This window comes from Cryptomeria japonica, chromosome 1 (assembly GCF_030272615.1).
Source record: "Cryptomeria japonica chromosome 1, Sugi_1.0, whole genome shotgun sequence".
In the NCBI taxonomy this organism is placed as follows: domain Eukaryota; kingdom Viridiplantae; phylum Streptophyta; class Pinopsida; order Cupressales; family Cupressaceae; genus Cryptomeria; species Cryptomeria japonica.
In genome coordinates, this window is record NC_081405.1 from 172,247,070 (window position 1) to 172,274,865 (window position 27,796).

Here is a 27,796-nt window from a genome sequence, read left to right on the forward strand (position 1 = left end):
TTAAGGCAATGTTTTATTTGATTAATTAAAAGATCCCACAGATAACTCAGATATTTCAATTCATGCCATCACCTGAAAACACATTTTTTATGCCAGACAAGTGAGAACCTCTTCCTTCTACATGCTCAATCAAATTGAGCTAGCAACCATTTTTGCTTGCAAACAACAGCATGAAGAGCTGTATGCAATTAGAGAAAATCAGTCATAGTTGCACTTGATGGTAATCTCAACTTTCATACAAATACAGTGTTAAAACTGCATTATCATCATGATGTTTGCATATTATACACTTGTTGTCTCTTTGCCATAATCAATGGCATGATTCAATGGACAAACTAGACATAAAAATGAGGTTGCAGATAGCCAAATAACTGAGAAAATATTAAGTATTTTGGAATTGGTGGCACAAAACATTTCATTGCTTGAGTTCCTACCTTTCAGTCTTACCAAATAATGAAGCCATGCCCCATTTTTTTGATTTTTCACCTTCAGATTCTTCCTTTTTTTCACCTCTAACCTTCTCAAGAACCTTTTGTAAGCTCCAGTCACCCCTGTCTTTTTTCTCTTCTATGTCTGCATTAAGGGTAACTTTTGACTGTTGTTTATGGCTAATGCCACCTCCACTGCCACCTTGACCAGTTGCATCGTCCAATCCTCCTTCTCCCTTAGGTCCTGTATTAACAAGTGTCAAGTGCAATAAATTATTAAATGTGACATGTTTGATCCTTTCTCAGAAGTAACAAGTTTGCCAAGCATTACATGAATTGACTTTAACTTTCCTAATACATATTATATACTATACAATTTGCAATGGAAAACATGATTCAAGAAACATAACAATTCTCTAAAATGTCACAGTAAACATAATTCAAGAGCATAGCCCAAATAGTATAAAACTAAAGCCGCAAAGGGCAACAGATTAAATATAAAAAGATGTGTTCTGGTATTGCCTCAGATACAGTAACGAAGCAATTGTGATCTATAATAAAGAAAGTAGGTAACCAATTTCTGTGCAAAGCAAGCTAATATAAATCTGATGGAACCAAAACATAAGCAGTCAAGGTCGAATCAAACCGACAAACCAAATCCATAGCAACTGAATAGCTATCCCATCGGTTAGAGTGCCATAGCATAAGGCAATGGAACTTTGAAAATTTCTTTCTTTTAGAGTACTGCATACTTGGCATACAATCATCCAAAATCATGCATAGTGCATATCAATACCTTAAATAGATTCAACCCATGTATTCATCTATCCATACCAAAGCATGTTGAAATTGAAACCTGGGTGAGTCCCAGATGAGCAGCTCTCATTGTCTGAGTAATGGAACCCGAATCTCCTTTTTACTCTCTTCAATTTGTGGAATCAAGATTGCTCTCAGAGATATTGAAGGTTAGGAAAGCCATCAAATTTATTTTCTGAAATGCATTTCAATTGAATCTTTTATAGAAAACATGTGTACCATGTTCCCCATATAAACATTCCTCTGACGGATAACTTACTCCAGGAAGATATTCCTTACTAACAACATAATACGTTATTGTTGTTCTGAGTGACTGAAGATTTTCTTTCAGGCTAATGTAGTGTTATAAGTTAACTTATATGTGATAAGGACAATTGTTTGTTATACTACAGAATCAAATACATAATGCTGCTCACATTTATCATCCACGGAGATCTCATCTTTGATTTCCCTTATCAAAAGAATAAGTTATTCTCAAAATTAGCATGTATTTCTTTATATTTCTTCCCCACACAATACATTTTCTTCCACACTGGATAATCATAACATTTTGCTAAAGCTCCCATAAAGTTGAAATACATTTCACAAAATTTCCCAAATTCCAATTTTCTGGCTTTTGAGGGCTGTCTTATAAGAAGCAAATTATCTCCATCTGACATGTTGCAGGTTCTACATAGACATTGCGATCTATATACCCATACTGATTAGTATATGAAGATCAATCATTGCCAATTACCCCACAGTAGCTGATGGGCTAGCAAAAGAATTCTATAAAAAGAATATAGATTGGATAGGTGAAGACCTATTGCAAGTCTACAGAGAAACCTTAGACAAAGGTTCCCCAAGAAGTGACATCAATAAGGGTATCATTAAGCTATTGCCTAAAGACGGACAAATACTTAATTAAAAATTGGAGGCCTATTACCATACTTAACGTCTCATGTAAGATTTTGGCAAAATTATTGGCATTAAGATTGGTGGACATCCTCCCCACATTTATTAGCCATTTATTAGCTCAACTCAAACTGGCTTCATTAAGGGCAGATACATCTTGCAAAATCTCATAACAAGTTGGGAAGCTATGGACTGGGCAAGAGCCTTCAACCAGAATACAAGTAATCTCTTACTTGACTTTGAAAAGGCCGATAGGGTTGAATAGTTGTTTTTAGTGATGACCCTTGAAGCTTTTGGTTTTCCAAAAGGCTTTTTCCATATGGTGAATACGCTACTGAATGATGCAGTAGCCCAAGTAGATGTAAATGGATCATTGTCTGATCAATTTCTTCCGTAGAGGTCAATAAGTCAACGTTGTCCTCTTGCCCCTGCCTTGTTTATGATAGCCTCATATGCAATATTTTACCTCCTAAGGGACTCTGGTTCCTTATGCACCTTGCCAAAGATCTCTTAAAACGGAGAAAGGAGAAAACTCAAAGGGACAAAACACCTCTCCAAAAGAGAGAATGCATGAAAACAATCATGTACAAATGGTGAAATGAGTGATGAATGGAGGACGCATCTGTTGGTTCCCAAAAACGGGTTTACACTACTACAATGCAGAAACCAAGTTGATTCCTCAAAATACCTATGGAAAGCCACTTCCAACTATCAATATCCTTCAGACTTGGACCAACTGCGACAAGGATCTGCAAATCCTTCTGCACTTTGGGCTCTGCAATACCTGGGAGAGTGATCCCTTAGCAAATTTGTGATCTCTACGCCACATTCACGAATTATGCTAAAAACAAAGCAGATAATCTCATATACAGGCTCAACAGTAGGGAGAATGCTCAAGAATGGCGAATTCTTCAGTGATCCTCGACCTTATCTAGAGCATAAGATAGTAGGACACCTCAAACATACATAAAAACTTGGAAATATGTCTTGATTTTAATGATTTATGACAAACCATAAGTGAAACAGACAAGAAATTGATAACCTAATGACAATTGCTAGCACACACCAGTGCCTTACTCCATTGGGCTTTGAGTTTCTGAAATATCACTGAAACTTGATAGAAATTTATCTAATAGCTGATTAAATCTTAAACGATAATGCATTACAATATCATTTATTTGCAATTTCTTACCCGAACTACTTATCAAATCCTAGTACAAGCTTTATCCCTCTGTGATCTCATTCAAGCATTTTAATTAACCCCTTGGATTAAAGCATGAAATGAAAGATTACATACATCATAACAATGCAACGAACAAATGAAACCCTTGATTCCATTTACCCAAAAGAAAATAAAATCGTACGCAGGAGAGTAAGGATTTGAAATTATATCTGTATTAATTTCAAAAGCTATCTTCTATCAAATAACCGAATATATTTCATTTACAAGAGAACCCATTTGAAATTTGAAACTAATGACTATCTTCTATTTTGCTCTGCAAAATGACATTACAATTCTCTGCTATTTATTGATGACTTCTCAAAACTGGAACCTAATCCTGCAGACCGGACCTACACAAGAGACCCTATTCAAAGATTTTGGAACCCTTTCTAATGGCCCTGATTTCCCTTTTATAGAAAACAAGGGAGCAACAAGCTTCAGGCCAAGAGACACATGTCATCAGAATGATTAAACATACCTGAAGTTTCTTACAAAGATATTCCATTCGAGGAAAGTTATAACCAATATCAAAATTTGCAACCGCTTCTCTGATATTCATGATGTATTTTGCCGCCCTTGCTGTTGTTCCGGTTCAAAAAGATATCCACCACTAGAAGACAAAAACAGTTATATCAAACAATTTACAATCCTTATTCATCATTCAAATATGTCTTACTCCATCCGTTGTATTCTTCATCAGATGGCCATTCATAACTCATGACCTCATCAGCTTTTTCTCTGTATGGAGTGTATTTAACAGCTACTTGATTTGCCTCTCTTTCAAAAGATTCAAAAAATGTCCCTGTGGCAATTATTTTGTCCATGCTATCTTCCAACATATCAATGTTCAGCCCTTCACAAATTAACTCTACTTAGGTGTTGATGACTCTCCCTGCCTCCTCTTTCCAAAATTGTAAAGGCTTAACTGCCCCATTTTCATCCTCAATATCCGGCAAAAGTGTTTCACTCAACTCACTGAAATTTCTCATCAGCTCCCTTATCTTTCTTTCTATATTCTCTGGCAAAATTTGGGCCTCCTACATTGATTTTACCAACAAATAAGTTGGCTAGAGTGTAGGTGGCCTCTCAGCATGATATTTGGAAGCCATAGACATTATTCTAAGCTCATTTCCCCTTTAGAAACACTTTGTGAACAAGGGAACCGCCATCTCCTTATCTTTATCAAATTTCTGAACAGCATCAAATAATAAAGAATATAAAGAATGAATGCTATTAGGTCTACTATCAACTTTTTCATTTAAATGAGTTAGCACTGAGCTAACTATCTCTTTTGTTGCCAAGCCAACTTATCTCCTGATTTCCTTAGCTTATTTTCTAATTCAATAATCTTCTCCAAGAGCTGGGCTTTAGTTGGATCAATAGATATAGTGGATTCAGGCTCGTCATCATCATATGGTACCAATGATATATTGGAGATATCAACATTGCTGCCAGGTTGAATTGCTTCTTCTTCATGGGTAACAAGCGAAAATCTGGATGTTGATGGCACTAATGTCCCTGTAAGTGCAGAAGAGGATACTCTTATCTGTCCTTGCTCAAGAAGTTCCACTTTGGTTTGCAAATCTACACACCTCTATTGAACTGCATTATAATCATTGAAAAGCTTGTCAAACTTTCTCATTAGCTCTGCTTTTTCCAAGGCTTCCCTCTTTGAAGTCTCATGAGCCAATTTGGCGACATCAACATTCAACTTTGTAGCTTCAACACTTGATGTGTCAAATGCTCTTTTTATAATAAGGCCTCCCCTTAAGTTGGGATTTATGTCACTAACGTTAGGCTTTCTAGGTCCTTTCTCTAATGCCCATATTGCCAAGGTTGCATAATCATCTACAAAATCTGATCCTTTTAATGACAACCTTGCTTCTTCCTCTAACCTAATTTTTGGTCCTTTGATTTCCTAATTGCACCAAAGGCCACTACATCTGCTATATCCCATTTTGGTAAAATTAGGACTCCAGCCTGATTTTCATGTTCAGACCTATCTGGCCTCTGAGCTTTTCTCTCAGCACTTCTCTTCTTAAATTCTTCTATTTCCATTTTCCATACTAATTGCAAAGAGGTTGGGCTTCTCACAAAAGCATCATCCTTGAGAAATTTATCACATGCCTCCTTCCTTGCATCCCTGAAAGCTCTACCCTGAATATCCAAGGGAGTGAGGTCCAACTCCAAACTAGGAGGCACAAGAGGAATACCAATTTGCATCTCTGCACTCGTTACTATAAAAGTGTCTTCATCTACTTGTTCTTCAAACTGCCTTGAAGGTGAATAGGGCACATGTGGTGGTGAAGGACTTCTATCATGAATCTTCTCTTCAAGGTATGGGGCGAAATCAAAAATCACTGTATAATCTGGATGTTGAATTTGCATAGCCATATACATGAAATCAGGTGGCATAACTGTAATTGGATTGAACCCCAAGACCTGACATAGAGAGAAAAAGGTAGCCTGAAAATAAGGAGCAAAAGCACCAATGGGAAAAGGCTCCTCTGAACTAGGGCCAATGTAGTACGTTGTCTGTCTTGCTTTCGCCAAATGAATTGGAAGAAAGCGAGTTCTATTGAAACCTTTCATTATATAATACTCTACCTTCAATTCATTTAAATCTACTTGTACCAGGTTAGTAGATGGTTCATACAAGTCAAATATCTCCTGGAATTCCTCTCTCCTGATTGTCAGCAGAATCTCTCCTCCATTTCCCCTTATAACCCTCGAGACAGGGTCATATTTGTTTGCAACAGCCTTGAGCAGGTCGATATCCATGAACACATTCGGCACCACTAATTTACCCGTCATATTGCCAGACACTTGAGAATGATGATTGTAAATTCCTCTGTCCATACCATAATTTCAACATATCTATCCCAGTCATTGGTACCCTAGCATCCGCCAAGTGGTACGCTTTATCAGTCAACCCTTCTCCTAGGGTTTTACCATGAACAAATTTTTGCCCTTGGTACTTGTCATTAGTCGAGGGCTTTAATTGGTCAAGAAAATCATCAAAAAGATTTCTCTTCAAATATTCAGTCTGCCCTAAATGTTTTCGCAAGGAAGCCATCTTACCAAACTAGGGTTTCTATCACTTAACCACAAGAAGAAAAGAAAACTAGGATTCAACACAAAAAACCTCAAGAACAACACAGAAATATGTGAATTCTTATCAAATTATGAACCCTAGAACAATTCGTGAAGTTTTCCCTACAATTACTCACACAATTCACACTTCAATCATTCGGGGAACACAAAAGGGGTATTTAGCAACTTACTGCTTTGTAAATACCAGGCAAATCGCAATCCTGCACTGCAAGAACCCATCTCAATCTTCTTCAGCTCCGGGGATACCTTCTGAATCGCTATGAATCACTTTATGAATTGAAAATAGCTTTGAGAATGCTTTTATTATTGTTTTGGAATGAAATGCCACTGTCTCATCCGCCATTACTGATCGCGCAAGTGAAAAAACAGCTCTAACTTGCATTTGAAATAAGTTTAAAACTGAACCATCGATCATCTTCCATAATGGCGCATCGCATGATTATCTTTAGTCAATCTGAAATTGACCATCATATTTGGCAAGCAGGTCCACCCAAAGTATGACATGGCATAGCCAACTCACCACTTACTTTTCCTCGGTCAGCGACCCCACCACTGGCTTTTCTTGGCCCGCCTTGGACACGTGGCATCATCTAATGATGTCGCGGTCCTTAACCCCCTTGCATCTTCCTTTACGGGGTTACGAGGGCCGTTGGATCTGTTCGCACTTTACCCGCAAGCCGCGGCAATCACTTAACAATGGTCGCTAACTCTCGAGCACTTCTTGGATCAAGATTAAAACATCATCGTTCAACTTTACCATGAGCAGAAACATGCACCTTTAGTAATACAGACTTTACCCACTGGGAACCGGTAACATCAAAGGTTAGAAAAGTCAAACCACCGACTTAACCTTCCCCACCAAGGACACGTGGCATCATCTCGTGATGTCGCGGTCCTTATCTTCCTTGCACTTTCAACCGCGAGGCTGCGCGAACCATAGGATCTTCTCGCGGTTTACCATAAAGTCACCGGCAAAAATAAATAAGACTTTAGACTTAGGAAAATATAAAGGGGGCCGGCCGAAAACAACTTAATGCATAAGAAAACAATGGTCCCACCAACGGTAATTGACCCTTAGCTTAAGTGAAAAAAGGTGATGCCAAATTACAACCAGCTTAGGGTTTTTAACAAAGATTTAATCAAAAACGCATAGTACCCTAAAACCCTAAACCCTAAGGGCAGGAACAGAGAACAAAAATAATTCTGAATGATCAGAAAATTAACCAAGGCATGAAAATCTTTTGCACAGTGATTTTTAGGACTATCAGCATCAACACCCTACAAGGACTACATCCATTAGAAAGACAATCGATAGTGCCACCCTCCCTCTCCCCCCCACCCCTCCATAAGAGGGAAAGAGAGAGACTATGCAGCCTCCCATAATGTATAATCTCCTGCAAAAATGGTAAGTGCTTGAAGAAAAAACATGATCCAATGTCAACAAACAACTCATCTCAAAATCAAAAGAAACAAATCCAAGTACAAATGCAGGAATGTTTCCCATTCCGGATAGGAATTGATAGAAAGAAACATGCCCAATTTGCTCAAGTGTCACCTTGTCCACGATAGGTGATGATATCACAATCAGATCAAGTACATGCCCAATCAATGAAAAAGGTGACGAACTACAACTATGAGGAAATTGATATTGAACAATCTCCAAAGACAATGATAGTTTGACAATAGCAACGCTATAACTATCATCAAAGAGGTGAGGAACCCCTCAAATGTCCTCTGAACTTGCAATAGACTCACAAAACAAATCAGACATACCTGCCAAATGTTCATCCCACAAAGCTACAAGACCATGATGATCCTGCTGCAAAGAATCACTAGAAGCTTTTGAAGAAGTGACTTTGAACTCTGATGAAGCAATAGAAAATGGATGGTTCTGCTGAACAAGAATGATGGGAGCCTCAATCAATGACTCTACACAAGGAATCATTGAAGGTGAAGAAGCATATGAAAGAAACCTCTTCCCCATCTTCTGAATATTCAAATCACTCCAAAGAATCAAACTCATAAATGTTATCATAGTCATATGGTATCCTATCTGAAAAATGAAAAGGCACAAGACAATCTAAAACAAGATCATTTGAGAATGGCTGAGTATCAAGATCTCCATATATCTTCCAAATTTTAGTCGAAAGAGCATGAAGACACTCAAAATGAACATTAGCATTCAAGATCTCAACACCAACATGCATTGCAATGATTCCTAAGACATGATCTCTTTTGTAATTCCAAACAAATTTCTTAGTAGGTGTACTTTAAGGGAGTACAAGACCATACAAAAGTAGCAACAAATGAAGCCAGCATAGATGTTTTATGATGCCATCTCTCCATTGTTTTTAGTTTCCTCTTTTCAAGATGATCAAAGAAGGATGGAATGAAAAACCCTAAGTTTCCAATTCAGGTATGGGTACCGAAACCTGATATAACAATTTTTTCCTTGGGTACAAGATGGGTACAAGAAATAAATTATAAGAATAATGATACTCATAATTGAATAGATAGAATATATCAATACCTCATTCAAGTCTCAAATTATAAATATAGATAAATAGTAAACATATCATACATATATATATATAATGTATAATTTATATAAATATTATAATATTATGCTAAAAATATTTGAATATAATACATTTTATATCATATGTAGTTTTATTTTATAATATTGAACTAAGAATATTTTAGAAACTATATTTTTTTTATAATGTAGAATCAAAATAGATACCATCTTAAAAATAAGTAATAAAAAATTATTTTAAAAAACAATAGTATAAAATATAATAATTTATATTATATCAAATAGTTTTGTATCGGAATATCACAACAATATTTTCCATTTGTCATGGTGTAGTTTAATAAATGTATGATATCAAATAGAAAATAGCCCTCAAATGGCAGTAGAGAAGACAAATTTTCAAAGCGACAAATGCCATGACAATGGATCATCAAATGGTTTCTACAATAGACCGAAGACATGTTAATTTTAGCAACCAGATTAATAGTAAAGAGCAGAAAATCAGTATGCAAAGCAAAATAGACACATAACACACATATACCCTGGGAAAAACCTCCCTCTTGGAGGAAAAACCCAGCAACAAGATTCAGATCAGATTATATTAATGTCAAAAGATAGCCAAGTACAAATTCGCCTACTTAGGGCATGAACAAACTGACTTATCTGAATCTCGAATTCTGATCAGAATTTGACTTGTCACAAATAGGGCAGACCTGGTGCAGATCAGAAGCACAACAATCTGATGATAATCGCCACCCTTGACTGGATTCGCTCAACTAGAGAGATGCGCTATGGCTCAGAATAAGTTCGCTGATCTCCAAGGTAAGTTCACTGACCTCAGAGCATGATTGCAGGCCTTCAATGTATATTCGCTCAGTCTTGAATGTATTCGCTTGCAGATCACATCACTGGATTGAATGAATACAATTATACATGAATGGTGTATTGGATTGCTTAGATCGCCTTGCTTATATAGGAGATACATGTGACCTATTTGCCATGGTCGGCTACAATGAATTTGGCACCAAAATACAAAATTTGTTTTACAAGTTACAAGTTACATTTGCTTTGGGTCTTGCCTTATAACACATTACACATAGCTCATGCCCCCAAATAGGGCCAGTCTCATATGATTACAAATAGGTCCAGCTTATATGCCAAATTTCTAAGGCCAATGGCCAATTAGAAATTCAAAGGCTAGGTTGGCCCAATCAAGGGATGCGACCTAGCTATATTTCAACAAGGCATACCCAGGGGTGAACCCATAAGGGATTTGTACCCATACTAGACTAGACCCACACAAGTATGGTGGGCATTCTTGCCAAGCCTAGTAACACATAATCAACAATGAGATACCTCCAAAATTACAAGATGACAACCTTCAACATCAAATAGAAACCCCCAAATATGATGAATGCTGAAAATGAAGCCTTCCCAAAAAGGAAAAAACCTCTCCAGGAGTCAAGATGTCCAAGTTATCAAACACAATGCAAAATTTGCAAAATCTGGATAAAATACACCTCGGGTTGAATTTGGAAAAAGTGCATATGCACAATGATAGAGCTCCTCGGTAGCTTTCCAACACTGCAAGAATCACAAAAATCAGATAAATTGACAAATGTTATGAGCTTGGAGGTCCAAAATGGGAAATCAAACTTCAAATAAATAAAATTCACCTACACCAAAACCTGGCAAAAACAATTGCACCACTACAAAGTTCATGGAACTAGCTTTTCATTAATATCGTGTTTGCAAAATTTCAACATCCTGGTAGAAAGTTATGGCAAACTATAAAAAAGGCCCAAATTCAAGCACTATAGGACCACAATAAGCTCCTGGGTGCTAGCACTCAAGCACCAATAGGACAGAAGCACCAATGGAAGGTTTTATTTTTTATTAAAAAACCAAAAATCCTCTCAATGAAGTGTGATTTGACCAATGGTACAGAAGCTGACATAGGAAATATGCCAAAAAAGGTGCCAGATTTAACAAAATATGCTGATTCATACCAACGCAACTGCAAACAACAACGTTCTACCATCCGGTCCATACAGTACAAATGTCATACAACTGTATAGTAAAAAATGGTGATGGCGCTAATAAAAACATCTGAGGACCTGAGGCAAAAATCCTAAATTTCGATGATTTGACAATCGATCTTAGGGTTTTTGGGCCTTCTAGACACAATGACAAGGTGTTTTCTAAGCATTGAGTACTTTCAAAAGCCCATGAATGCTTATTCATTTTTCCTTGCATCATTTCAAGCACCAGCAAAAGTCTTTTATTGTGAGCAAGTTGAAAAGAACTCTTGTTTGAGAAAGTGATAAAAAAGGTTTTCAGCAATTGAAGCACATTTTCGTCCACCAACTCCTTGCCTGAGGTTACCCTACAAATTTCCTGATCCTCTTACTTTCTCAGGTTAGTTTCAATCTGCTCCTACTTTTCTTGCTAAGTTAATATGGACAATTCAAAACAGGATTGGAGTGAGATGAGCTACTCACTTGACCTTGAGGCTGGACAATTGTTATTTTGCTTGTAAGCTTTGCAAAGGATAAGATGCAATAACATCTATGTATGACCTTTGGGAAAATGGCATTCAGCTGTGCCACATTCAGGTTTGGTCTGCTGGAGAAACCCTAAAAGCCTCCAAGGTTAATTATGCAGGAATAGGGTTAAACCTCACCTTGTGGTGGGTTGTAGAGGGGCCCCGCCTTGTGGGGTGTTGGTGAATATGACGTAGACCCTTTATTTGCTCCTCACTTTCTGCTGAATTGGTTTTCAGCTAATTTTATGCTGATTTTTTGTATTTCCCCTGAATGTTGGAGAGACTCAGACTTTGTGTTTAGTTTTGCGGCTTGCCTTGATGACTAATTTTTTGTGCTAATTTGGCCATTAAGAGATTCAGACCTTTTACCTTAGATTATTTTAAGCCAGCAAGATTTTAGTCATTGGATCTTCACCTAATTTTCTGGGATATGATCCTTCCTCACCCTGATAGATGTTCTGATTTAAATGAAAACCTTTTGCAGGGATTGACATTTTTTATCAATCTGATAAGCTCTTAGGAGCAAAACACATTTATGGTTTTGCGTATTCCCTAAGTGTCTCTTTTGTTTGCTTGTCACTATGTTTAAAATACTGCTGTGCCTTATTTATTGTTTTTGTCTAATACTGAACACTAAGTCCTTTTGAGCATTCAGATGCTTTGAACTACTTCCGAAATAACTAAAATATTAGATTGTTTCTTGGACAGCAAATGAAATGACATCAAGAGTTCTGAATGCCTGAAGATAACTTCCACATCATATCAATGATGGAAGTGCAAGACACCACTGGAAAAAAGTTTAGCTGTTAAAATAGAGACCAGTAATTTGTATCAAGGACTCCTAAATTATTGTTATGTTTACATTCAATGCTAATATTTCCATCTTAAAAGAGACAGAACAAGAAACGCAATATAATAAAAAAATTTAAATCAGTCAAGCAAAGTATGATACAGGTAGTGTTAAATTTGAATACAGCCAACAGAACTAACCTATAGGATTCAGCATAGCACCAATTTGACCATCCTGATATTCATAAACTGCAAGTGCTATTGGCTGGGTCAATAGAGGCCTTACCTGCACATATATATTTATACTCAGTGCCGTCTCTAATTCTTTCATCGTTATCTAATTAATTACTGTTTTGAATTAGTTATAGAAACTAAATATCTTTACACAGTAAAATTTGCAAGGAATAACAAGACCACTGCATGGATGTAACAGGACCTTAAGTACATAACTTTTGTCAGTCTTTTTCTCGTTCTAGTTCTTGAAATTCAGTTCAGCTCCTACCAATAGCACCATCAAAACTAAGATAACTTTATGGAAAAGATACTTACATCATTCATAAATTTTGTATGTTCTGTCGATGACCTCACATTAACAATGTGCTGGAAACTCCTATAACGCTCCATAAAATGGTAAGTGTTATTGCTATATAGATCAGGGAAGCATCCAAATTGCTGAATACCAGAAGCCTTATCTTTCTGCAAAACACGATAGACAATAACAATCAGCTTCCACTTTCAAGTCCAATCTGGATTACTGCTCTACTTCAGTTAAAAAATCACATAACAAGTCCACAGAAAAAAAAAAATTAGTCCATTAAGAACACAAATCGCTGATGAAAACCCTAATATTTAGAACAACTATCTGCTATTGTATAAAATAAAAAAGAAATCATGCTAATGTAACTTTACAAACAGGATGTACAGATCTTGTTTGAGCACTTTACTCTTGTTCAAATCTAACTGGAACTCAGAGAGTGTTACAATATGTAAAATCAGAAAACTGATGAAGTGCAAACTGAAAAATTTAGAATTTCATAAAAAATAATAAGCAAAAGATGTCTTATGCGGCATACCCATGAATTTCTAAAAAATCTACAATGTTTGTATCAGATACCTCATACCATAACCATATATGTCCCTCCTGGTAGTCATTCTTGTTACATAATAAAAATAAAGTATGAGAAGTTCAAAGAATGTGGAATATTTTTTAGCAAAACTGGGTAAAAAATAAAGAAAATATCCCAAAGCATGCAGAATTTATGTCATAGAGAGGGGCTAGTGTTGATCCTTTCTCTCCCAAAAAAAAACAAAATTATACATCCAGCTGGAAAAAATCATATCCATCTCATTTTGCAAGTGTTCTCTGAAAAACTATTTAACATTAGCTATTAACCCAAAATGAGACATTTGTTCTTTTGCAGAAATGCAAACCAATCCTGCTATATTGGCAGGGAAATTTTTGTTTCTCAATTCGCTACTTCTTTTAAATATATTCCAACAACATTGACCCATTTATAACGAAGATTTCCTTCAATTTCTATAAAACATTTTCTTTGTTTTTCTTTTCCCAATAGTTGAACTCTTTTTTTATAATAAAATGTATAAATATGAAGAAATTGGGAAATTATTTCCTAAAAGCACAGCACTTCTAAGAATAATAATTAAACTTCCAAACCTCCATTCATGGAACTGGTAGAGCTATCCAATAAGACTAGAAGAACGATGTCCAAATGAATTCCTCCTCTGGCAATGTTTTGAAGCTTTAATTATGATGGCGCCTTAGGAGGTAATCTAGGTCTCACTGGGGCAGGATGTCTAATAAAAGATAATGTTTGCAAAAAGGTTTCTGCAGCATCAAAAAAACTTCATCAGCACTAAAAATGAAGTCGAAGCTCAGGCTTTGTTGCTGGGTCTTAAGGCAGCCACTCAAAATAGCATTAAATTCTTGCATATCTTAGGGGATTCAATGGTTAATGCTAAATGTGATCAGAACCGTATCTCTAAAAATTGGAAGCTACAAAACATTTTATGACAAGTTTGGCCCTTGTTGGATTCATTTAGTTCTTTTTCTACAAGTCATTGCTTGAGGGGCGTCAGTGGGTCTACTGATTATGCCATCCACACACCCAAAGGAATCATAAATGGAAATGATGATAATTGTATACACCTAAAAATGACTAGAGATAATTAAATAAATATTAATTATTTATTTAATGGCTGTATTATTCACTTGTCTTATTCCTCTAAACCAACTTATATTAATTATTTCATTAAAATTCATCACAATTCTTCTAAATTCTATCTTAATTAAATAATTCTAAATTATTTAATTATATTCATCTAACCTAAGTCTTCAAATCTAAATTCCACATCATTTCCTCCATCACACCTCCCACCTCATCATGTCATCTCATCACCATGTGGCTAAACAAATTAAAAAATTTTAGTATTTAATTCCTCAATCATCTTCAAACATCATCCCTAGTCAATAGGATGAGGCGTCACAATAATTATTGGAAGGGGCTGGAATCTAAACTTGACGTCATATATGCATAATAATGAGAGGCGATTTGTAAATTATTTCATTTGAAGTGACACATGCTAGGTGTCCCTTCCAGAGGCAAGTGTTAAGCTAGCATGTTATTAAAAGCTGTGACCTGGGTTATGACACATTACTTTCTCTTTTACTGCAGTTTTTAGCTGTAGTAGAAAGTGGATTCTAAATTTCATCTTTATGGAGGTAAATAGGAAATGGCATTTTGTTGCCCTATCTCAGTCCAATGTTTGGCGAATGAGTTTGTGATTCAGAATGGGATTGTGGAGAGTGCTCTGAAGGTGGTGATGCAGTTGCAACTATATCAGCAAGTATAGTTGGTACAGTTATTATTGCTTATATAAATTAGCTTTGTATTGCAAATACAACAGAAACTATTTCATACTTGGATATCAAGATTCAAAACAGACATTCTATTGCCAGTACAATGGTCAATGCTGAAGAGATTCCACTGATATGACACAGGGAGAAGCGTGAATATAAAAATCACTGCTCTGAATTGTGAAAGGTAAGCATGCAATAGATGGTTCTGTTACTTGAAGCATTCTGCAGAGCCCCCATCTTTCATTAACAGACCAAACTACACCTCCATATCATTGAATCATAAAGACATGTTATTCCCAACCTAGACAACATGAAACATCTTTGCAATTATTGCATTTGAGGAGACTACAACCTTTAGGCATTCTGTCAAACAAATTCTGGACCTTTTCTATGCTCTTACACTTTTGCATACCTATATAGCAGGGCAGCTTCCTTTCTGTCTTTCATGTTTCTATTCTGGATCGTTTCCATTATGGAAAGATCATCTTGTAATTTTCTATACAAGGAGTATTCCTCTCCTTAATTAATTACAAAATCAAATTATAATTTCACAAGTGAATTCTCCTTGTTCTCTATGGCATTTACTTACAACATTGATAAATAATGCATCCAAAAAAGATGCTACAGTCAACATGCACTCAGCTTTAGATCCTAACGCACTGAAATTTATTCCATGTGCATTTTAATCTGCATATGCAAGCACAAACAACTCAGTTGTGCAAATGTCTATATTGGAAAAAAATTCTAGTGCAGCTGGTATAGTTACAAAAGACTCTTCAAATTCAAGCTCTTCCGATTATCAGAATGGATAATATTTGGCTATCTCTGCTTCCTGATGGTATCACACCAGAATTCTAAAATTTGGCAGATACTTTAATGGTTGTGCAGTCACATGAAGACGAGACTAAAGTGGATCCTAGTTCGCTTCTTGCTAAAAGCCTTCTTTTTGGAAGTATCTTTTGTAGATATTTACAGTACATGTGGAGATGATTTGAATTTTACAATGGAGCCACTTAATTAACTTAAGAATCCTTTTTGAGGAAGTGATATGCATTCCACATCTGATCATTTAATGGGTTCGAATTTGGGGTGTAATAGAAGCATCCAAGTTTCATCCAATTCAGCAGTGACAGACATGAAGGCAAATAAAATGTATGGATGAAAGTATAAATATGGCGCATGAACTCTTACATAAAATGTCTTAAAGAAATATGGTCTTGTGGACTGGATTGATTGCAGGATGAATACAAAATTGATCTGCTGAAAAGGCTTTAGAAAATTATCAAGCAATGTAATTGGCAGGCATAACGCCAAATTCCACAACTAAAGCAAGCATTCACATGGCCTGTGTTATATTATGGACATTTATCAAAGTCCTAAAGGATAAAGGAATTTGATCAATTTGCTGTTGCAGCACCACAAGAGACTGCAAAAATGTGAAAGTTTGGATGTTGCACGTGAACTGTTTCACAAAATGCCTCAAGTAATGTTCAGCTACAGAAAAGTATCACTAGTTATTTGAAAGAATGCTTTATAGAAATTCAAATATAAAATGGTACAGGAATGTAAGAAAACTCCTTGATACATGTGTGTAAGCCATTGATGATGTTACAAGATATACACAAAATGGATTTATTGAAAAGGGCTTTAGAAACTTTCAAGCAAATGAAATTGGCAGTAGTAATTCCACAAAGCCATCTTCCAGAGGCCGCACAACTATAAAGAAGCAGAATAGAGGCATGACATGGGATTTTACAGTCGTGTGGAAGGTACTGGGATAGGTCACAAAATATTGCAGGTAGAATGCTGGCTTAGAGAATTTGAAGCAGCTGTGTAGAGAGAAACAATGCCAGCAATAGCATGGGGAATCATATCCAATGCCCAGCATTATTCTTTGCTTGATGATTTTTATTAATATTAAAAGGAGCTCCATATATTATTTATATTAACCAAAAACAATTTAATGGAGAATCAAAAGCCCCTCTGAATATATTTAGAAGGAACTTTAAAATGTAACTGAAATGTAACAGGAAAAAGTAAAATATAAAAAAGGAAAAAGCTCCTCTTATTTCCTTTTTGACTCTTCATATTGTTATGAATCTCACAAGAAAAGTGAAGCAAGAAGAGGGGAAACGGTTTCAACACTAATGAAAAAGGTCACAAAAAGGAGAGGGGTAATGGTAATGGAAAAATAAAGGAAGAAAGAAAGAAAAACCTTTATACTTATATATGGTAAAATTTAGGGCATTCTGAAATATCCTTTGACAAGCAAAAACAAACAAAAACTCTATGCTAGATGCAGCAAATACATTTTTATTGATTTTCAGATTTCTGGAAACAAACTGGAAATGAAATAAACATAACCATTAAGAAATTTACTATCTGAAGACATGTTCTACCTTATTAAATATTCTCCAAAGCACTCACAAAACTTAGTGTCTACGGATAGCTGTTTGTATCCCTGAAATCTTCATGAAACTTTGAGAACTCGGTGACTTCTAGAAGTCTGGAATGAGTTGTGGACTTCCTAAATCCTGAACTTCATGTCTTATTAAACTACTGCGATCCTCAACGGATGCTGGATGCTGATCCCACGCAGTTACACTAACATGCAGACCTTGGGTGGCCGTCCAAGCTGGTTATCATGGGGTTTTCGTCCCAGGGCAAGCAAAGAGAAATAATAAAAATCAGAATCATCAATAATATCCCCGCCTTAACTCTTCTCCAACCTTAAGAAGACAATCAAACCTAAAATCCACACCCACCCTAATTCCTATAAATTAGACAGCTTTCTTAATTAATTCCAGTGATAATACTTTTCCCTTAAAAGTATTCATCAATTATGTATTTAGCGCCCCCTCCATAAAGGATAAGGAATCTAAAGAAAATGTTTGGATAATGAATTGCAATGGCCCCATCCTCATGACTGAAAATCAAGAGTCACTTAAGTGAACATGGACCCCGCCACCTTATTGAAAACAACCTCCTCTTTATTCACTAAAATCGACTAAGTGTTGGAGGAAAACTTACACTTAGCGAGTTGTTTACTGAGCTACAACAGCACTAGAGAGGGGACATGACAGTCCTCCCTTCCCAAGATTGCTGGTCCACAAGCAATTGTAGGTTTGGATGCTGTAGTATCTCCTCACCTTCCCAAGAAGCATCATCTAATGGTAACCCTTTCCACTTAATTAGATATTCACGAACAGTCTTGTTCCTTAACTTCTTTTCCCTCCAATCTGCAATACCCTCAAGTTCAAGAATCAACTTCCCCTCTTCATCCAATGGTGGCAATTCAGGAGAGGTAACTATCTGCTGCCCCAATGCTTTCTTTAAGCAAGACACATGGAAAATATTATGGATCCTACTGCCTACTGGTAGTTCAAGTTCATATGCAACTTCTCCAATTTTCCTCAGTACCTTGTATGGCCCATAAAACCGTGGTTTCAACTTTTCTGCTCCACTGCTTTTCAAAGAAGACTGCCTATAGGGCTGCAAGCGTAGGAAAACCAAGTTTCCTACCTGAAAGGTCCTCTCGACTCTATGTCTATCTGCATAAATTTTCTGTTGGTTCTGAGCCTGTGAGATATTGTCCTTCAATGCTTTGAGAATGTCTTGGCAACCTCGTATGATTTCTTTTGCTCGAGGTACTTTGCTATCATCAAAAACCAAATCTATAAATGACAAAGCTTCATACCCATACAACGCTTTAAACGGAGACATCCCAATAGTCATGTGGTAGGTAGTATTGTAACAATACTCATCTAAGCGCAACCATTTGAACCAAGCATGTTGCTGTCCTCAAATGCAGTTTCTAAGATAGCCTTCAACCCATTTGTTTACAATTTCGGTCTACCCATCCGTTTGAGGGTGATAACTGGTACTAGGTATCAATTTTGTCCCTGCCAAGCGGAATAACTCCTGCCAAAATATGCTGATAAATCTTCTATCCCTATCGCTGACAATGGTTTTAGGGAGACCATGCATTCTGAATACTTCCCGAAAAAATAAATCAGCAGCCTGAGAAGCTGAGTAATCTGTAGCAATGGCGAAGAAATGGGAATATTTTGTCAGTCGATCCACCACAACATAAATGCAATCCTTTCCCTGTACTCGTGGAAGTCCTGTGATGAAATCCATAGATATCCCCTCCCACTTTTGTTCTGGAATGGGTAATGGTTGTAAAAGACCTGCCGGAAAAGTGTGCTCTGCCTTATTCTGCTGGCATGTCAAACATTCACGGACATGTTGTAGCACATCATCTTTAAGTCCCTTCCAAGAGAGTCTCTCTCTTACCTGCCTATAAATTTTGAAAAACCCCTAATGTCCAGCCAGAGGTGAGTCAATGCTTTCATAACTCTCTACTTTAGTCTAGACCCCGGTAAAAGGTAGATCCTGTTTTTATAATATATTTACTTCCCCCACAATGACATACCTATCATCATGTACCTTTCCATCCACTATATCACAAGCAAAGGAGTCTTTAGTGTATTCGAACAGCAGCTGCGATTTCCAATCAGCAGAAATTTCTGAAAGTGAACATAGAGTGGGTCTTCTAGAAAGTGCATCAGCAACCACATTTTTCTTTCCTTTGATATATTCCACCTCAAAATCATATGCTTGAATCTTAGTTACCCACTTCTGTTGACGTTCATATCCTTTGGCTCTAAAAAATACTTCAGACTATTATGATCAGTCCTAACAGTGAATTTTGCACCCACCAAATACTGTCGAAACTTGGCCAATGCATGCATGATAGCCAACATCTCTTTGTCATAGGTTGAGTACAATTTCTCTGGATCTCTGAGCTTTCTGCTCTCAAACACAATAGGATGTCTTTCCTGCATCAGCACCGCTCCAATTCCCTGTCCTGAAGCATCACATTCCACAATGAAAGGGTTCGTGAAGTCAAGGAGTGCTAGTACAGGACATGTGCTCATGATGTCCTTGAGCTTCTCAAAGATAACCTGAGCTTTTGTAGACCACTGAAAAGCCCCTTTCTTTGTAAGATCAGTCAAGGGAGAAGCTAACTGGGAAAAGCCTCGTACAAATCTTTTGTAGTAGCAACATAAGCCCAAGAAGACTCTCAAATCAGAAATGTTCTTAGGAGTTGGCCAATCTACGATTGCTTGTATCTTCTCCTGATGAACTTTTACCCCTTCAACACCAATCACGTGTCCTAAATAAAGCATCTCTAACATTCCAAACTCACACTTGGAAGTTTTAGTGAACAATGACTATTGTTCCATGACACTTAGAATAGTATCTAAATGCTGCAAATGTTCTTCCCAAGTTTTACTATATATTAGTGTATAATCAAAAAATACTAACACAAACTTCCTCAACTGCTCACGGAAAACATGATTCATACAAGATTGAAAAGTTGCTGGTGCATTTGTGAGACCAAAGGGCATGACAAGGAATTCAAAGTGCTCAAAATGACAGCGGAATGTTGTTTTCTGAATGTCTTCTTCCCTAACACTTATCTGATGATAACCTAACCGTAGGTCAATTTTGGAAAAGAAAACTGAACCATGCAGCTCATCCAAAAGTTCATCTATCTTGGGTATAGGATATCTATTCTTAATAGTTCTTTTGTTCAGTGCCCTATAATCAATACACATACGTAATGTGCCATCTTTTTTCTTGACCAGCACTACTGAAGATGCAAAAGGGCTAGAACTTGGGCGTATGTGTTCCATCTTCAACAACTCCTTAATTGTCTTTTCGATCTCTTCTTTGAAGTGATGAGGATGCCTGTAAGGAGTGGTTATAACTGGTTTTGAACCTTCTTCCAGCTCAATCACATGCTTAAATCCCCTATCAGGAGGACGTCCTAGAGGAATATCTCCAAACACCACACCATGTTTATCTAACATAGATTGTATATCAACATGGTAAGAGGGTTCCTTATTTGTGGCAGCATTGTTAGAAACAAAGCAGTGAGCTGCCCACTCAATGTCATCATGGCGGAAGAGGGCTTCCATTCGTTTTGTTGAGACCACTCTTGGTCCTCCATCTGCCATAGCCTTCAGTATGGTTTTCTTACCTTCAACCATAAACTCTAACTGCGTTTGTTTGAAGTCTTGAACATACCTCTCTAATGATTCAAGCCACTGTAGACCCAAAATAGCATCCACATTACTGAGACCAAGAACATAGAAGTCTCCTGTTAAGGTATAGTCTCCCATCTGAATTTTCAGCTGTGGTATGACACAGGTACAACTCAAGGGAAAACCATCTGCCACAATCACATTAAATCCCGGAAATTCTTCAGCTTGTAGTCCTCGTCTACTGACTAAGCCCTCATCAATAAAGTTATGAGTGGCACCACTGTCCACTAAACATACCATTCACTGCCCCTTAAGGTCTCCTTTCAGTCGGAAAGGTCTACCTCTCGGAATGCCTAAAAGAGTAGCTATGTGTGGGTTTTCTCTAACAGTAGTGTCTTCCAACTCAATCTGTTCCGACTGATCTCCTTGTGTGTTATTTACCTCATAACTGTCCTCTACTTCATCCTGACTTTCCTACTCCGAATGCACTTCAATCAAATGAAGTTTACCTTTTCCAAGGCAGCGGTGTCCTAGTTCCCAAGGCTCTTTACAGGAGAAACATAGTTTCTTCCTCCGTAGTTCATTTTGTGACTCTTGGTCAACCTTTGAAGGTATGCTTTTGGGCTGATTAAAACTTGTGTTTTTCTGCTGACTTTGGCCCTTTTTATCATTTTTCCAAGAGCTGAACTCTTTCTTTGGAGGCTGACATGGAGCGGTAATCTCCAAATCCATTGCCAAACCAATAGAATCGTCAAGCGAACTAGGTCTATGAGCTTTCACTAGACCTTTTAGTTTGTCACTGAGACCTTCCACAAAGAGCATTGTGACCCTCTTTTGAGGCATATCTAGAACCATTACTGCAATCTTCTGGAATTCATTGATATATGTTTCAAGCTGTTCGGTTTGCTTCAACTGGGCTAACTCCCTATAATATACCTCTATATCCTTCTTGTCAAAACAGGTGATCAGCCTATTAACAAATTCTTCTTCATATGATTGAATCATGGCATGGTCGTGGGAAATTAGTCCGTGATGCCACCAGTCATATGCTACCCCTTCCAAGTCCATGGTAGCAACCTGGATTGCTTTTTCCTCTTCCATAGGTTTGAGTGTCAAGAAGGTATCCAACTTGTGAACCCATGATCTTGCTGATAATTCTCGAGTTCCATCAAAGGTTGGTATATTTATCTTATTCAGGGTGTCTTTGTATTCCAACGGCTGGAAGGTTTGCCTCACTGGTCCTCTAGGCCTCCTATCTAGTCTTTCCAAACAATTCCTAGCCTTGTCCCTACACTGCTTCATGAACTGATTTAAGTTCATTAGCTGCCTTACATCAGCTGGCAGCTGCATATATTCATTTCGTGTCGTCAAGATATCATCTGTGATTTGAGTGTCTACTTCTTCTTCTAGGATGGGCTCCATTCCGTTTTGTCGAGGTAAGAAATTGGGACGCAATGGTCGATCAGACCTTTTGTCTGTTGTCCTTACGACATTGGAAGTCGTTCCGTCTTGGTTTCTGGGTCCTGTCTCGCCACAGCTGTGTCAACTACCTTCACGGCTATGAGGACCACTTTCACAGCTGTGATGTCTACTATCATGGTTGTGATGTCTACTATCATGGCTATGATGACTACTAGACCTCCTTGATCGAGAACGACCAGATCTCAGTTGTCCCATGGCTGCAATCATTCTGTTAGAAACTGCTGCATTGTCTGTTGTTGTTGGTGAGCAAACATTGTCAAAAAAATGTCCAACTGATTATTTAAATCTCTAAGTGGGCTTGCTTCCCTTTTGTCACCCATTTCTGATTCAAATGGGTCAATTTCCGCTTCTTCTCGCTGCCCAAAACTACTCCTTGTATTGTATCTGTGACTTCCGACTCCTCTGGAGTGCATAGAACCAAATCAAACTAACATGCAACCATAGATTCTGACATGTAGCTGATTAGAAACAACATGCAGCCATAAATTTTGACATGCAACAACATGCAACCATCTGGGTATCCTCCAAACTAATCAAAAGTAACATGCAACCATTTGGGTATCCACCAAATTGACATGCAATGCAAATCCACTAACTAGGACTGCTTGGAAATAACATGCAATGGTAAACCTCTTCATAACCTGCTCCTAAACTGACATGCAAATTCACCAAATTGCCATGCAATAACATCCAACACACATGCAACTGCAAAATCTGACATGCACTGCTGAAACCCTAACAAGCTGGCAAGATCACCAGCTCTGATACCACTGAAATATCCTTTGACAAGAAAAAACAAACAAAAACACTACGCTAGATGCAGCAAATACATTTTTATTGATTTATAGATTTCTGGAAATAAACTGGAAATGAAATAAACAGAACCATTAAGAAATTTACTGTCTGAAGACATGTTCTACCTTATTACATATTCTCCAAAGCACTCACAAAACTTAGTATCCGCGGATAGCTGTTTGTATCCCTGAAATCTTCATGAAACTTTGAGAACTCGGTGACTTCTAGAAGTCTGGAATGAGTTGTGGACTTCCTAAATCCTGAACTTCATGGCTGATTAAACTACTGCGATCCTCAACGGATGCTGGATGTTGATCCCACGCAGTTACACTAACATGCAAACCTTGGGTGGCCGTCCAAGCTGGTTATCATGGGGTTTTCGTCCTAGGGCAGGCAAAGAGAAATAATAAAAATCAGAATCATCAATAATATCCCCGTCTTAACTCTTCTCCAACCTTAAGAAGACAATCAAACCTAAAATCCACGCCCACCCTAATTCCTATAAATCAGGCAGCTTTCTTAATTAATTCCAATGATAATACTTCTCCCTTAAAAGTATTCATCAATTATGTATTTAGCGCCCCCTCCATAAAGGATAAGGAATCTAAAGAAAATATTTGGATAATGAATTGCAATGGCCCCATCCTCATGACTGAAAATCAGGAGTCACTTAAGTGAACATGGACCCCGCCACCTTATTGAAAACAACTTCCTCTTTATTCACTAAAATCGACTAAGTGTTGGAGGAAAACTTACACTTAGCGAGTTGTTTACTGAGCTACAGTGGCGCTAGAGAGGGGACATGACACATTCAAGGGAGGATGTTTGCCACTTTGTTACAAATATCTATACAAATCACTAACAATATGGGCTTGAATGAATATGAAAAATGATTACTGAACTTTGTGCCTGGTTATTCTTCATAGATTGCATATTTTTGTTTTTGTATGTAATCTGTTCTTTATTAATTTATTGTCTTTTGTGGTTGCAATCTGTCAAATCTCCTTTCTTTTGTTAGTGTCATATGCAGGAAATAAATCTGTTATTTATTCAATTTTGCGTACACTTCCCCTTCTTTTACTCTTTTGTATTGAGCAATCCTAGATGATTTTCTGTATTTGCTCTATCTAGGATTTCTCCGATCTTCACGTTTTCATTATTTTTCCCATTCTGTCCCCATATCCCCATCATATGAGTGATCTGCCCCTCACAAACATGAAAATTGCCCTCTCAAATGTAATTTCTCCAACTTATGAGTCACATTATTTTTTTTCCAAAAGCCACAGTGGCAACTTTACTTGCTAACAAGTTGCTTGACCGGTTGCTCAAAATGAGTTCTATGATCTTGTCTGGATGGCATCCTTTTGTGAGCTTGAGGCCTGCTTCCTAGTTCTAGATAACTTGTCTTCATTAATTTCTTGGTTTTTGTGGTTGCATTCTGTCAAATGTCTTTTCTTTTATTAATGTTGTATGTAGGAATTAAACTTGTTTATCTATTTAATTCTGCATACACTTTCCCTTCCTTCTTTTTCTCGTTAGTGTTAACCAATCCTAGATGATTTTCTGTCTTTGCCCCATCTATGATTTTTCTGTTCTTCACCTTTCACTATTTTTCCCTTCCTGTCCTTTTTGTACATTCTGGTTCAAAGTGCCTAAAACCCTAAAAATACCTCCATCATATGAGGAAGCTGCTCCTCTCAAACACGGGCAAATTGCCCTTTCAATGGTGATTTCTCCAACTGTAATAAGTGCCTTCTGCTGCTCATTGGGCAAGTCACATTAATTTTTACAGAAATATCAGCAACAAGTTTACTTGCTGGCAGGTTGCTAGCAACAAGTTGTGTGATCTTGTCTTGATGGCATTCTTTTCCGAGCTTGAGGCCTGCTTCCTGGTTCAAGTTGAGTTGTCAATATGCAGAAGAAAGTGGCTAGCTGTGGAGAAGGTTCTTCATCTCTAGGGATCAATTTTTTTGTTTCCAGGCATCTCTGCAAAGTATTATCTACCCAAATGGATCGTGAGAGAGCTTAGAAAGCCAAAAGGGCAATCATACTCCTCAGAACTTTGTGTTTAATCTTCAAGGATGCTGGAGAATGGAAGACTAAAGTTGTTATAAAGGTGGCGGGTGTGGACTGAGGTGGCGTCACCCTGGGAATGTTTGCTTTTACTGTTTAATATGATAGTTTGACAATAGGGTTTTTAGTATGCTTTGTTCTTAGGGGGTCTGATTTTCAGGCCGACCTAGCAGCTTGGGTTTTCCCATTTTTTGGGCTGCTGACAAATTTGAAATGTAAAAATTTGTTAATCTCTGAAGTTAATACAAAGGGTGAAGGGCCCATGTCCCTCATTTGTGAATCAAAAAATTAAAAAAACTTCCTAAACAATTGCCAAGATTTTAAAACATTTAAATGTAAAAATGAGAGAAGGCCCATATTGAATAGATAAAATGCATGAAGCACAGACCAAGAACTCCACATTCAAACAAAATTCCAGACACCTTAAAAAAGATTCAACAAATTAAAATGGTGTCAAAATGATGAGTCATTGAATCAATAAGATTTCATTGGAATGAACCAAATCCAAACCCAAAAAGATAAGTTAATGTGTAAAATTGGTTAACATATGCGAACTAACATCTGTGCACGGTGTTATTATGTATTAATCGATGAGGCCAAGTGCAAATTCGTGGCAAAATTAACGGAATAGACAGCACTTGATCATGAGATCTAAACTAAATGTATGACCCCGGCAGTAGTAAAAAGGCATTTCACCAATCTAAGAAAACAAGTCAATGATATTCCTTCAAACAATAAGAGAATAGCTTGAAGGTGGGCAAATTTACATTTAATCATTTTCCGACTAACTTCGTTTTGCTTTCCAAGGTTAAGATAGACTATAGCTTCCAATCTCTTGTTGCACACAAAGATATTCTCTTTATACATTCTCATGGTGATTGGCTTCAAAGAGGGACCAAAACATTAATATCATTCTTTTATATGCAATTTTGTGATTCAAGGCAAGCACCGCTATACCGTATCATCTCAATGTAAATAGTCATCGGTTGATCTATAGCATTATTTTTATCTTCTCCCCGCATAGGTTGAACAATTATAAATTACATATTATTTCTAAAGCATATGCTTCCTCAGGGAGCCCTGCCATATTACCTCTGTATTAATTAACATCTCACCCCGTGCAACATTACGTACACAATCCAATTCGCCTCCAGAAACAGAGGATAGTATTCCATCGAAATCAACCAAAGCTCGCACCACGAAAGAAGCTCGCACCACGAAAGACTTCCATTTACTATGACACAAACAATTCCTTCCACCCCGCCTCCAAGGCAGTTCTGGGGAAGCAAAATTGAGATGCTTGACCAGACCAGGATTTCTCGAAAATGTCAATGCTAGCTTCATTTTAAATTCATGTTTATGGCTTGGAGGGGTTTGTCTCTCGTTCCGTAAAGCTACATTCAGATAAAGAAAAAGATTGAAGTGAACTGATAAACACTTACCTGCTTTTCTTTGGCCCATTCTGTGATAGAATGGCAGAGCTCCGCTACCTTGTCTTTATCCTCTTCTTTGGCCACAAGCGTAGAGCTCATCAGGAAGCTTCGGCTGTTGTCTATCTTCTTAGCCGCTTGAACCTTAAGCCCTCGGTAATTCAAGTGACCGCGCCCTGCTGATCGGTGTTTCGTCCGCAACACCTGTCTACGGAGAGATTCGAGACTACTCTTACACACAACATTTTGAGGTGGAGTTCTGACGATCGAGTTGCAGAAGCAGCGTGTAACGGTCGTTTGAGGCTTGACGGAAGCTTGTTGAATTGAAGCTAACGATGAAGCTGCCATGGTGAAATTGGGAGGATAGATAACCAAGGATAAGGTCTCCTTTTATATGCATCTTCCTCAAAAGGAAATATACACTGACAGATGATAGGCAGTTCAGACACTATTTTTTTACAGCCATTTTCAATGTCAATGTTTATTTACTTACTAGGATTACTATCCTATTTTTACAGCCATTTTCAATGTTTGGTTATGCACTAGGATAGATTTTTTGCAGCCATTTTTAATATTTATTTAATAGCAATGACACCAATGTGCAATGGCCAGCCCAATAGGCACAATCCTTAAAAGAACTACACAATCATAAATAAATGTCGTTTTTGGTAGTGAAAGCTATATAATATATATTGTGAGGGGTTGAAAATATTTTTATTGAAATTTTTTTAAGTAATTTGAGGT

The 27,796-nt window shown here is 37.3% G+C and overlaps 1 protein-coding gene across 1 annotated transcript; it reads right to left on the bottom strand.

Annotated features, from left to right (window-relative positions):
* On the bottom strand, positions 1-27,452 carry LOC131034431 (uncharacterized). Its single transcript, XM_057965925.2, has 4 exons — positions 27,065-27,452; positions 12,891-13,037; positions 12,543-12,627; positions 1-672 (listed from the first exon to the last, which is right to left on the bottom strand). The coding sequence occupies exons 1-4, from the start codon at positions 27,398-27,400 to the stop codon at positions 431-433; spliced, it is 810 nt and encodes a 269-aa protein (XP_057821908.2). The 5' UTR covers positions 27,401-27,452; the 3' UTR covers positions 1-430.
* Positions 27,453-27,796: the final 344 nt, after the last annotated feature.

What these genes read in the sequence shown, in the direction of transcription:
- LOC131034431 (XM_057965925.2), bottom strand. Translation starts at nt 27,400, where the DNA reads ATGGCAGCTTCATCGTTAGCTTCAATTCAACAAGCTTCCGTCAAGCCT. An exon ending in AATGGGCCAAAGAAAAGCAG is followed by an intron (nt 13,038 to 27,064) that starts GTAAGTGTTTAT and finishes CGTGTTTTGCAG; the next exon opens with AAAGATAAGGCTTCTGGTAT. An exon ending in TGCTATGCTGAATCCTATAG is followed by an intron (nt 673 to 12,542) that starts GTTAGTTCTGTT and finishes TTGTTAATACAG; the next exon opens with GACCTAAGGGAGAAGGAGGA.